Consider the following 13729-nt stretch of genomic DNA (forward strand, 5'->3'; position numbering starts at 1 on the left):
CTGGGTCAAGAGGGTGGCTGCTGGAAGACCCTATGTCTGGCAACAGCACTCTGCACCATGCCACACAAGCAGGAGAACCCAGTCATGGCTCTCAGGCAATTTCTGCAACCATGTCACCCCTAACATCTGGCCACCGAACTCCCCAGACTGCAACCTCTTTGATTATTATGCATGGGGTGCAGTTGAGTGAGAGACCAACAGAACTCCTTGTAACACCAAAGATGAACTGAAGTCAAGGATAATGGCAGCATTCACCAACTTAAATAAGGAGACTCTTCTAGAAGAGTTGCAAAAGATACTGAAGTCATTTGAAGGCTGTGGTTGAAGCTAATAGTGAATTTATTGAATAAATTTACTCTTTACTATTTCAAGATATTTTTATGTAATTTTGCTAGCCTCTGTGGCCCAGTCGATAAGGCACTGGCCTCCTAAGCTGGGGATTGCAGGTTCAAGTCCCGTCAGAGGTAGTAAAGATTTCTAATTTTTTAAGGTGGTGCTCCAGCATGGCCAGAGTCAAATGACAAACATATAAAAGAATATAGGCACCGGCATGGCCATGTGGTAAGAAGCTTGCTTGATGGTGTGTTTACATCCCTGTAACTTAGCAGTTGAGCAAAAGAGACCGATAGAATAAGTACTAAGCTTACAAAGAATAAGTCCAGGGATCGATTTATTCGACTAAAGGTAGTGCTCCAGCATGGATGTAGTCAGATGACTAAAACAAATAAAAGAACATCTGTTAAAATGAGATATCAGTGTAATTTATTTTTTTATTTTTTATGTGTGTATATGTCATGGAGATATAGATGCATTGCAAGTTTTTTTTTTTTTCTGAGATTATGTGCTGAAAGTAAAACAATTGCAGCATAGGAGACATGAGTCAGCCATTCAGAAACTCACGAAGACCATTAACTTCACTTAAGCATTTGTTTGTAAATGGTGTCAAAATTTCCCTTGCTCAAAACTGTGACCTGAATACTGACAAATGTGTACTGTAGCACATTTTGAATGGCAACAATTTTGACAACTATTTTACAAACAATGAATATTTAAGTGAAGCTAATGGACTTTGTCTGTTTTTGAATGACTAACTTGTGTTTTCCATGCTGCAATTATATACCATGTGATCACATGACTGACCGGATTATCAGATGTTGTTACACATTGCTGGTCACAATGTGATTTGCAATGTTTTAGCCTTTGGATGACACTGCCCTGCTGGCAACGTGAGCAGGCCAACATTTTCTCTGATTGAAAAGGGGGACTGGGGCAACATGAACTGAAATGTTTTGCTCAAGAACACAACTCGCTGCAGTTAAGTGCCACACATCAAAATTGAATTTTTAGTAGATAGAGACTTTGCTGTAGTTTTATAATTTTCTTTTTCCTAATACTTTTATCATTTACTGTGAGTGTATCTCAGTTTCAGAATGTGTACACCATATCCCTGTGTGTATAAGAAGTGGTCAAAAGAGTTGCTGACAGGGATAGCATCTGACTGTAAAGCTATTCCTCAGAAAAAGCATCCAACAAATGGGAAAATGGATGTAAAAAAAAACAAATAAACGCTGATGTATGATATACAAGTTGGGTGCTGAAAAGTTCCTGGCTTTAAAGATATCACAAAAGACCTGGTCAGAAGCCCAATCTTCTGAGTTCTTTTACAGGGCTTAGTATAACTGAAGAACTGTTGCAATAGGTGTGTGAATTTGAGAGGGGAATATGTTGAGTAAAATCATAATTAACTGATCCTTCTGTATTTTCTTTCTCCAAAAGCCAGGAGCTTTTCAGCACCCCTTCACGCTTTTATATTTATGATGAGGAATTTGCTTAAAGTAATTAATATTGATCCCTCTTCAGATTTCAATTTAGTAATAGAAAACCTTTCTTCTTTTGTTTTTCCTCATCTCCAGCTCCATGAAATTGTCCCTGCTGTAACGACCTGTATTGTCAGTAAACAGTTGTGTATGAAGCCCGATTTAGACAACCACTGGGCTTTGCGAGACTTTGCTGCAAGACTTATGAACAACATCTGCCGGTAATCTTTTATCTCTTCTCTTTTACTTGTTTCAGTCATTGGACTGCAGCCATGCTGGGGGCATTGCCTTGGAGGATTTAATCCAACAAATTTACCTCACTACTTGCTTTTATTGTTTCTCTTATTACTTGTTTCAGTCATTCAACTACGGCCATGCTGGGGCACAGCCTTGATGTATTTTAGTTGAATGAATCGACCCCAGTACTTTATATTTTTAAGCCATTTACTTATTCTGTCAGTCCCTTTTGCAAAACCACTAAGTTACACATGATGTAAACTAACCAACACCAGTTGTCAAGCAGTGTTAGGACACACACACACACATATATATATATATGCCAGGCTTCTTTTGAGTTTCCATCTACCAAATCCACTCTCAAGACTTTGGTTGGCCTGAAACTATAGCAGAAGACACTTGCCCAGGGTGTCATACAGTGGGACTAAACCTGCAAGCATCTTACCACACAGTCACTCCTGTAGATAAATTTTGACAAGAAAATCCTATACGGGCCCCCAAGGGCCATATGGACCCCAGTTGAGAACCACTGGTCTAAGCCCTTTTTACCTCAAAAATATGATTGAGAAAAGAAAAATATCATTGTACTCCTGTATGATTTATTCTCCTGTTCATCATCATTATCGTCATTTAACATCTCTTTTCGATGCTGGTAGTCATCTGTTTTGACACGGTTTCTATTCCCTCTTCTCTAAAAATCTTCAATCCTTGTGCCTATAGTAGAAAGGATTATTAGTCTAAAGAAAATGGAGCCAGTGTCTGTAGCTTTTGTAGAGACCAAATCTTTGATGCTTAAGCTGATGTCTTAGCACTTAAAGGCCCTTCCTAACGCCAGCCTCTTTACAGAATGTAAAGAGTAGAGTATTTCACACTAACTCCACTTTGATACTGCACGAAGAGAATCGCAGCAACTAGTTACTTGACAACTTTTGAGTTCATTCTCTATTCTTTTATCTTCTCTGTATGATCTGTTCTTTCATTTTCCTTTCGTTAGACTGTGGCCATTGCTGGTGAATGTCCTTCTTGCATATACTCAATTACTTCTACTTTAGTATTTGTTTTATATTGACCCTTATTTATTTTATCAACCTCCAAAAGACAGACTGGATCTGGATTGAATGTGAACTGAGTTCACATCCTATCAAAAAGGGATGTCAACAAATATCACAAGATATTTTGCCTGGTGTTCTACCTATTCATCCTATATATATGATGGGGTGCTGAAAAGTTTCTGGCTTTAAGGGTATCACAAAAGGTCCAGTTGGAGGCCCAACCTTCCAAGTTCTTTTACAAGGCTTAGCAAAATAGGAAAATTGGTGTGATAAGGGTGTGAATCTGAGGGGAGGGGAATATGTTGAATAAAATCATAATTAACTGATCCTCCAGTATTTTCTTTTACCCAAAGCCAGGAACTTTGCAGTAACCCTTTGTACCTATACATACATATATATATATGCATACATTCATAAATATATATATATATTATGGAGGCAATAACTAGTGACTGAGACCTTTGGCAATATGCCATGCCTGAAAAGTCCTGTCAAGTCAAGTGAAGTCACAGTTGTGGCCATTGTCGGTATCACATAACTGAGATCTGTGCCAGTGGCATGCAAACAACATCTTTCATGCTTGAGAAGACCCTTCAAGCCAAGTTGTGATCGTTGGTGTCACATTACAGGCACCCGTACCAGTGGCACATAAAAAGCACCTTTCGAGCATTGACCCTTACGGAGGCAATGACATCAAGCCAAGTGATAATGATATATACTGTACAGGTCATTTGTAGATTTTCAGCTGATTGGGACAGTAGCATCTTAAGAAAGCTTCCTGCTTGGATTATACATTCTACCCAACATCCATACTATTTGTGTGCGTGTGAGAGAGAGAGAGAGATTAGAAGAAAAATGTTTTCAGGTTGAAACATTGTCTCACACTCACACACATCTCCTTGGGTTAAATAATGATCTTTATAATGCCTGAATAGAAAGATGATTTAATCCTTTTGATGTTGTCATTTTAGTTTCACCTGATTTGTGAACTGATAGCATTATGATCTGGTATCAGCGTGCAGGACTGTTTTGTGTTGTATGGGAAAGGATCACCTGCTGCTTCTTTCAAATACTTTCCATGAGAATTGGGTCAATGAAATCAATATTGTGTTCTGTTTTTGACACTGTATTAATTTTTAAATGTTTTAAGTACTGAAGTATTTTATATTAATTGCATAATTAATACTACTAATTATTCATAGAATTATTGACTCTGCAGAACATTGATCAGTGTTAACCCTACTAAACACATATTGCATTATTAACTATCCTATTGACCAATCTTGCCTTTGTCTTCAGCCCTTAACTCTTTGATAGCATCATGGGGGCAACATCATCAGATACAGCCTACTTGCTTAAGCTCTTTACTCCCTGTGGAGCATAGGCCATCGACAACTTTTCATCATTGTTCTTGACTCTAGACTGTCCCTGAAGGAAGGCCTTCCTCTCCCAGATTTTGTTGATTTTGAATTGCTATCAATGCTTGTGTGACTACCCTTTTTTCTAGGTAGGGATGTTGATCCTATGCAAACCCTTTTTTACCTCTGAGAAGAGGTGGTCCATATTAGTCTCGCCTCTAACCTTTGACCCATCAAGCACGAGAGACCCTACCAGGAACTTGCACTCCAGTGATATAGCTTTCAGAGTTATTGAGATATACACAAGCTACCACACCACAACACAAGGACTGGACCTTGTAGTGGTTTAGTGGCATCTCTGTTTCAAGCACTCAGGCCGTATCTCTGATTTGAAGATACCTTCCACCCTGTCTCCTTCCCACTTGTCTCATAGTTTCTTATAAAGGATCATAAGCACTTCCCTTTCTATCTGACTGAGAGATAAAAAGTAAACAAAAATTGAATTCTCTCTTTTTCTCTACAGACGTTCTGACCATTATCAAACACCAACTTTAACCCTTTAGCATTCAGATTCATCTATCAAATGTAATACTTATTGATTTACATTATTTTGGATTAATCACACATTATCTTGTAGCTTTGATATTTCAGTGATGTGATTGTTTATTTTTAGAATGACATTGTAGGGTAGGTGTGAATGGCTGAATCTGGCAAGTTTAAACATAAAACAGGCAGGATATTTGGGCCAGATATGGCTTGTTTAAATGCTAAAGGGTTAACAGTTCAGCTTAAACATCAAGGACTTGGTATCATCATGCTCCCCCTATCCTTCAGTCAAGGATGATGTACAAAAGCTATGGACACTGGCTCCATGTTCTTTAGACTAATAATCCTTTCTGCCATAGGCACAAGGCCTGAAATTTTTTAGAAAAGAGAGAATAGTTGATTGCATCAGCCTCGGTGCTCAACTGGTGTTTATTTTAACTTTTTCCGAGAAAAGTTAAAGAGAGACAGCAGAGTTTTACATCCTCTAAGTTAGAAAAACTTGCTGCAAACATTAAGGAACACTAAACAACAGGAACATCAGATGTGGACTGGAAATAGTAGGAGAAAAAAACTGGGTGAGAGATGTAGGAAGAAAGAAGAATAGAATGAAGAGAAGTGGGCAAGAGTGAGGTGAGAGGGGAGTTGAGAGATAAGAAAGAGATTACTGAACTAAGAGAAGTAAGAGTAAAAGAAAAAAATGGTTATTGAATCTTGTTGGTGATATGGTACCAAGTTCCATTTCCTTATGTGGGTCCATAGATAATGTAATCCTACTTAGCCCTAAGAAAGACTGGATTGTCATGAATGGAGTACCTATGATCATATGTCTGCTCAGTACTGTATCTAGCAACCTTCTCCCATGTCATGCCCACTGACAAGTCATAGATGCTATTTCCAGAGGTGTGCCCTCACCAAACACACACACATAGAGAAGTCATTATATTACTGATATTTATTTGATTGACTTCAGAGCAAGAAAATGCAAAGTTAATCAACCACAAAGAACATGTTCCACTGTTATATTTATTCTGACAATTACAACACTCTCACATTAATAATTCTTTCTGCAAGCCACAAGGCCTGAAACTTTTGCTGGGAGGGGCTATTTGATTACATCAACTCTAGTGCTCAACTGTTGCTTATTTTATCGATTCCAAAAGGATGAAAGGCTAAATCAACCTTGGTAGCATTTGAACTTAAAGCATAAAGCTGGAAGAAATAATGGTAAGCATTTAGTCTGGCATGCTAATGATTCTACCAGCTCACCACCTTCAACTTCTCTATTAATAATCCTTTCTACTAATGGCACAAGGCCTGAAATTTGGGGGTAGGGGACTGGTTGATTACATCAACCCTAGTGTTTCACTGGTACTCAATTTATTGACCTTGAAAGGATGAAAGGCAAAGTCAACCTTGGTGGAATTTGAACTCAGAATGTAAAGACAGATGAAGTGCCACTAAACGTTTTGCCTGATGTGCTAACAATTCTGCCAGCTCACCATCTTCTTCCCTGTTAATAATAAGAATAATGATAATTTTTGTTTATTTTAATTATTATTATTTTTTTTACCCTCTTTCTAGGATTAACAGTTTGAAGACTAACAGATTTTTCAGTTATATTTCATTTATTGGATAATGTTATTTTAATGTTATTTTAACTACCTCTAGAACTTTTAATACTTGCCGAAACAACCTTCAGACAAGAGTGACAAAGCTTTTTAGTAAAGCTCTCCAAACAGAAAAGGTTCCTTTATCTACCCAATATGGTGCACTTGTTGGTCTTGGAGAGCAAGGACAAGAGGTAATATCAGACTTTTCTAAGCTACTCTCTTATTTTCGTATTTATGTTTTTATGTTCTTGCTAAATTTCCTCCCCATCTTCTTTGCTCAGTTGACATCTAAATAAGGAAAACACTTCCCTCTGCATTACAGGTTGTGAAAGCTTTCATTGTACCCCATTTGAAGGTTCTTGGTGACCGGTTAAAAGCAGTTATTGACAGCCCTGTTGTGAATAGTTTGGACAAGCTTGCTGTTGATCACGTGAAAAAGATTTTGTTGGTAATTTTTTTTTTCAGTTCTGTTTTGGTTTTCATAAAGTACAAGAATTTTTTTTTAATGCTAAATTTTTCATTTCTTTTTGTTTATCCATAAAACATGATAAGGATAAGATGACTGTAAATTTAGTTAAAGTGGTGGAATACCAGACTTAGTTGTGAATTCAAACCATTGGTGCAACAATTTACATTATGCTCCAGAGGAAGATAGATAATATCATTGTGTCAGTTGCCCTGAAAGACAATATTTTACAACTGTTTCACAAATGAGTGGTTAACAATAGGAAGACTACCATCATCATTTAATGTCTTTGTTCTATATGGAAATAAAGTTAGCTGATATTTTTTCAGCTACAACATTTGAAAACTGCCCTTTCTTAATTTCAGTCAGTCCATTAGTATAGACTCACACCGCATGGCTAAGACAACTGACACCTCTCAATCACATTCATTTTGTGTTTCTAAATGTTTCAGAGAGGACGTAAGAGTGTGAGAGAGAGAAAAGGTGAGAGAAAGAGAGAGAGTGAAAGAGACGGTGAGTGGTGACGGCATTCGTTTTGCGTCTTTAAATGTTTATCACATCTCAAGAGAAGTAGATACATCGATACATGCATACAGCAAATATTGGATGTCAGTTTCACTTTTCATTATCACACGACGATAAAAGTAACTCACAAATGGCTGAGTACTCCACAGACATGCATAACATTAACATATTTCTTAGAGAGATTCAGCCTCATACAGGATATGACAAGGCTGGTCCCTTTGAATTACAGTTACAGCTCAAGACATATATCATCGTATTTGTGTGTGTGTATAGTTTAGGTTAGTTAAAACATGTTTGCAATAAGTGTCACGTGGTGGAAATAAACGCAATTAGCAAACTTTCATTCATAAATCCATTTATTATTTCATTCTTTTGTATTTCAATTTGTACATTAAGGTTCTTTGAATATGTACGATGTATTTTAAGGTTAAATAGTAATTCCGTTTACGTTTGCGCAACTGAGATACTTTGGTTGGATTATATAGTCATTGGTGTTACATTGCTTTCTATATTCTGTAACTGTCACAATATACTTTTCTAGGCCTGAATTTTTTGTGGGGAGGGGGCCACTTGATTAGATCGACCCCAGTACACAACTGATACTTAATTTATCAACCCCGAAAGGACGAGAAGTAAAGTCAATCTCAGCAGAATGCAAGACAGACGGTTATAATATACAAACATTTCTCATGGCACCAGTACACTGTTTCCCATGAATTTTTCCTGGGTCCAGCTAGTAAGAATAATTGTTGCTGCCAACGTAGCAGTACTCGTACTTGCTGCTGCCACCGTCATCAACAACGATGATGCAAAGTGACAAGAGTCACTGTGGGGCAAACATTTAAAGAAAATATATTGGGTTAAGATTTTTTTTTCTTTTTTCCAGAAAGTTGTGCCACCTGTCCTGAAGAATACAAAAACAGGGAATGATTCTCTGGAAGATTACATGAAAGAATACGGATATCTTGGTCAGGCTTTACATACAGCTGTTGTTCAGGAGAGACAAACACCAATAGCAACCAACATGGCATCGACCATGACTACAGGCAGTAATGTGAGTACTGAATATTTTGTTTTGCTGGGGAGGAGACTTGAGGAAACGTTGATTATCAACAGAGGGTTTCTTTTAAAAAATTCTTCTGGAAAGACGTTCCAGTGTTTACATTCTGAATTCAAAACCTGTCATGGTTAACTTTGCTTCCATCCTACTGAGGTGCCAGAAGGATGAAATAACAGTCAAGCGCTGAAGTTGATTATTTAATCAACTGATAATAAAGCTACTAGGATTCTTTATGTAAGGAACAATGGCTAGGAATCCTGAACAAATCCTTTTAGTATTGCTTCTATTTTAAGTGCAAATGATTGTGTAAAGGAAATATGTGCTGTGTCTGTTATTGTGCCCTATAGGATTAGTTTTTTTTGTTCAGAGAGAGCACTGTGAGGATTCAGAAAAGAGAGCAGACAAATGTTTAATTGAATTAAGATGGTTATTTTAAGCTTATCCAACACCATAGTGAAGAAACAAAGATTATATAGATGCAAATTCTATTTTATTTTCTTGAGGACCAAGATACGTGGCGCATTGCTGCACTCAAGAAGACCTACACACCATAACTGAATTTATATCCTAAAACCAAAATACTACGTAAAAAACATTGGTGTTAGTACCGTGTAAAAACACTGATGCTGGTGAAATTGCGTAAACAGAAACTGCTCAGAAACCCATCAGATGGGTTTTATCTGTAATTTAAAGGTATAGCCTTGACATACACTATGTCATGCTTACCTTACCTAAGGATTATATTAATTGTGCACATGTCTGTGGGATACTCAGGCATTTTCATGCTAATTCAATAAGCAGGTAATTCATTGACTGAACAACTGAATCCTCATTATTTGAAATCAGTAATTTTTTTTTTGTGGGAATGAGGGAACTGATGGCCTAGATTTGATTCCCATCTGCAATTGATTCACATATATTGTTAATAGTATTCTTAAAGAAAGTAGGACCGTCACAATTTATTTTTTCTGAATGCAACATGGTAAATTATCTTGTTACTGTTTTTCATTTTCTTGTTTTTTTCACAGACAAGACAACCAATTTTGATCCATTCTGGCAGCTCCACACAAACTAACATGACCTCCAGTGGAACTAACACACGTATTGTAACCCCATCAGGTGGAATGGCTCGCACACAAGGTCCCGGTCAAAACAAACTTGTAATTGTCACTCCTCCAACCCGTCCAACAGGAATGGGTGTACAGACGTCTTGTTTCACTAGTGGCAGCAGCAATACATCTACGCCTACAATTGTGAAATTAGTCACAGCACCAAATACAAGCTCCAACAGTTCAAAGATTGTTGTCATGTCAGTTCCTTCAGGTGCAAATTCAAACTCACAAACTTGCTCTACCATAATGCAAACAAACAGCACAAGTACAGCACCAGTTTCCACCACAACTCATGATATGGGCATGAAAAGTATTTTCAGTGCTACACCATCAATCGCTATTAAGAAAGACTCCAACAGCCCATAAAGGTTATATTCTTGCTGCCACAAAACGTTATCAAATAATTATTTTTGATTGACTGTTGTTCCTGATGCTATTAAGACAGACTTTGGACAGTCCTGAAAGAATCTTTTCAAGATAAGTGGAGAAAAAAAATGTCCATTTTAATACCCAGTTTTTACGGACTGTGGTGCTTTGAGGTATTGGGGAAATTTTTATCAAGCATTTATCAAGAAATGGCTAATGACCTAACAAGTGACTATTGAGGCATTCAGTCAATTCAATCATTTCATGCTACAATTAGACAAATTAAATGGTTTCAAAGACATGTTGTAGGAGAAGAGAAATTTTATGCAATCCAAATAAAAACCATTTTCAGTCTTCAACAAATATTTTCAGGTGTACTCTGAAAAATTTATTTCTTTGTTGTGGTTTATTAATTATATTTTAGTAAAGCAGTTTGGTACCTCTTGGTCTTCTTTGAGATGTTTCTCTAAGATAGAATATTACAGCTTGTGCCGTTCTATTTTTTATATACATCATGAATATTATACACACTGGTATTTTAACTTAAGGCTATTTCAAATGTGTATATTGATTTAAGTGTAACCTTGTTAGCTGTATTTACCGATTTCTGCATCAGAACAAGCATTTTTTGCTTAACTCAAAATGCCTGAGGAGACACTGTGTCTAACATTCTACCAATGTTCTGAACAAAGCCCTGTTTTTTTTAACATGAGTTTTTTTTTTTTTTAGATGTTTCTGAAACAAAATTGTTTTCATATTTACATTCCCAATGAATATAAGAAAAAAATGATCTTATACTTTAAAAATAGGTAAAGGGCTGGTGACAGGAAGAGTAACCAGCCACAAAATACTGCTTAGAAAAGTGGACATAAAATCTACAAAATTCTAATCACAAGGCATTGCTCAGGTAGATAAAATTATAGATTACTAATTCAAATATCAAATGTGTATTCATACCCCACTATAAGTTTCTGAGTTTATTTCAGTGTAGGATACTTAAATTTTTATAATCTCACTTCATCCAGCTTTGAGGAGTGAGTACCATTTGCAATGGACAGGTAACATATCCAGAGAGAGAGAGAAGTTTATCTCTTGTCCACTTAACATTATTTAACTTGGATCCAATATTGAATTTTAGTAACTTTTGGAGACTTTATCCCTATGTATATAGGAGTAACACACTGTAGGCCACTGCTGAATACTTTGTCCTAACAGATTTCACTTTCTTATCAGGTGGTCTCAGTGCTTGGCATCATGGCCAAGTGTCCTCTTTCATAGCTTTGGGTCAACTACTGAGAGGAAGAGATGGACAGAAACCATGTGGTAAACCCATTACCCTATCATATCTTCACCATCTTTCTTTCTTTTCCAACTATGGTAACCTTGAATCTCCCCTAGAGCAAGATACCTGTTCCTGTCCTTCTATGATAATTTAGCCCCTAATCACCTGGCTAGCATGAAGACTGCTGCCATTTTAGGGAGTAGTATTAAGGACATAAAGCTCTCAATGTTACTGCCACCTCAGTTAAGGGATCTTTTCTTGCAAGTTACTTGGTGACCTCACTATTGCTGGTACCACATAAAAGCACACAGTACACTCTGCAAAGTGGTTGGCAACAGGAAGGGTATGATGATGATGATGATGATGGTAGCGGTGGCAAGGAGGAGGATGGTGATTGGGGGTAGGATATTCTGCAACTTGACCTTCCCTGCACTTCTTGAATACTGGGAACTGTAAAACTTAAGAATTAATCACCTTATCTATCTGACTTGTTGATTTTTTTACCCATGGGTCAGCTCTGAATACACTCTTGGTCAGTGACATTCCAGTCATGACCATCCTTTTTTTTTCTCCTTACCAGTAATATATCTCTCAGTATTCAATATCTGATATGGACTTGATTTTTGAGTAGGTAGAGTGTGATTTGACATGAGATTTTACTGCTATATCTAGCAAATCAAGTCACCAAGTAGTAGTTCTGATTGACTACTAGGCTAAAATTTTCGTGCCAGTGACATGTAAAAGGCACCTAGTACAATCTAAAGAGCAGTTGGCATTAGGAAGGGCATCCAAATGTAGAAACCAAGTCAAAACAGACTGGTGCATGGTGCAGCTCTCTGGCTTATCATTTCCAGTCAAATCATCTAACCCATGCCAGCATGGAAAACAGATATTAAATGATGATGATGATTTTTTTTTCAACAGATCTATGGAAATATAGACTATATAGCCTTCATCTTCAGAATCATTATAAAGTCCTTGTACAATTTCAGATTTACAAAACTCTATTTCTATATAAGTGATAAAAGTAATCTGTGAAAAGGATAAATGAAATAATTTATTACATTTTTAGAGAGATTTATTCTCGAGATTGTTAATTTTCATTGTGATGTAATGTTAATGCTCTAGAAATGTATTTGTAATCTGTAGCAGATTAGTTACACTTGCCCAAAGGACTTATATAGAATGTTGTTTAGCTGAACCAAACAGCTGTTTTTATATTGCCTCATGAGTTAAAATTATTTAGGTACCATGGGCAAGTGTCTTTTACTATAGCCTTGGTGTAACCAAAGCCTTGTGAGTGGATTTGGTAGACGGAAACTGAAAGCTCATCATGTGTGTATTATCATCATCGTTATCATCAGCATCCAATAAGCCTTGCACAGTACCTCACAGACCCATTCCACCCTACTGGCATGATCCGGAGACAAGCCAGGGCAAGACATCCAGTGCCGATATGGTTCACAGGCTTAGGGAAGTGGAAGATCCATGATCTCAAGCACAAGCAAAAGAATCCCCTAAATGTTCAATGCCATTCCCTGCATATCAGGTTTTATATCAGAGTGATCTTCTAGAGACATGCTTTCACAAAAGCTAAAGTGTACCTAACTCACAGTGGTCCTCCAGCATGCTGGACACGAACACAGGATTTCTTAGGACCTATGCTATTGCTAGATAGTCGTTGAACATATACTAGGTTCATCCATCCTTTTGACAGGTCTTGCTTTTAATTCTGCTGGGTTTCTAGCAACCCTCCTCACCAGGCAAGCCTTGTGGAAGTGGGAGTTTAGTCATCAACAGCCCAGCTATGTAACAAGTTGTACTGGATTACATACACACTCACAAAAAAAACTATTGGGTTAATATAAAGATCTTCATCCGTTAATAAAAAAAAAGAAAGAAAAACAGCCTGCTGGGTGTTAACAACTGTGGAGAAAACGAATATGACAAAAGAAATTTGCGCAAACGAACCTGGGAGGTGGGGAGAGGACTTTCGGAAAATTCACAAGATCTGATTTTTCGTCATAATTTTCGGGTAAATGGATATATATTGATTTTTTTTTTATGGAATCCCACGTTTTTGGTTATGGAGGATCCGATTCTGAAAAATAAAATTTCAAAAATCGCATTTTCAAATTTTCAATTCTCCGGCCTTGGCCTTCAAGCAAGCTATCCACATGCTAGAAATAACAGCCAAACCTCACAAAACTGCGATAATATAATGAAAGGAATATGTAATCAATCTCCTCACCTTTCTGCAAAGATTTCTTTCAGAGTAATTTCCCGCAGTAATATAAA

General features: G+C 37.1%; 1 protein-coding gene across 5 annotated transcripts in view; it reads left to right on the forward strand.

The window, feature by feature from the left end:
- LOC106875417 (transcription initiation factor TFIID subunit 6) overlaps nucleotides 1–10540 on the forward strand; it is a 73003-nt gene extending 62463 nt beyond the window's left edge. For all 5 annotated transcript variants that reach the window (XM_014923550.2, XM_014923548.2, XM_052974685.1 and 2 more), the window contains exons 8-12: nucleotides 1914–2038; nucleotides 6679–6811; nucleotides 6943–7068; nucleotides 8498–8665; nucleotides 9700–10540. In XM_014923550.2, coding sequence (XP_014779036.1) covers nucleotides 1914–2038; nucleotides 6679–6811; nucleotides 6943–7068; nucleotides 8498–8665; nucleotides 9700–10149 — 1002 coding nt within the window. In that variant the 3' untranslated portion in view covers nucleotides 10150–10540. The remainder of the gene's footprint in view (nucleotides 1–1913; nucleotides 2039–6678; nucleotides 6812–6942; nucleotides 7069–8497; nucleotides 8666–9699) is intronic.
- The last annotated feature ends 3189 nt before the right edge of the window (nucleotides 10541–13729 follow it).

This window comes from Octopus bimaculoides, chromosome 19 (genome assembly GCF_001194135.2).
Source record: "Octopus bimaculoides isolate UCB-OBI-ISO-001 chromosome 19, ASM119413v2, whole genome shotgun sequence".
NCBI lineage: Eukaryota > Metazoa > Mollusca > Cephalopoda > Octopoda > Octopodidae > Octopus > Octopus bimaculoides.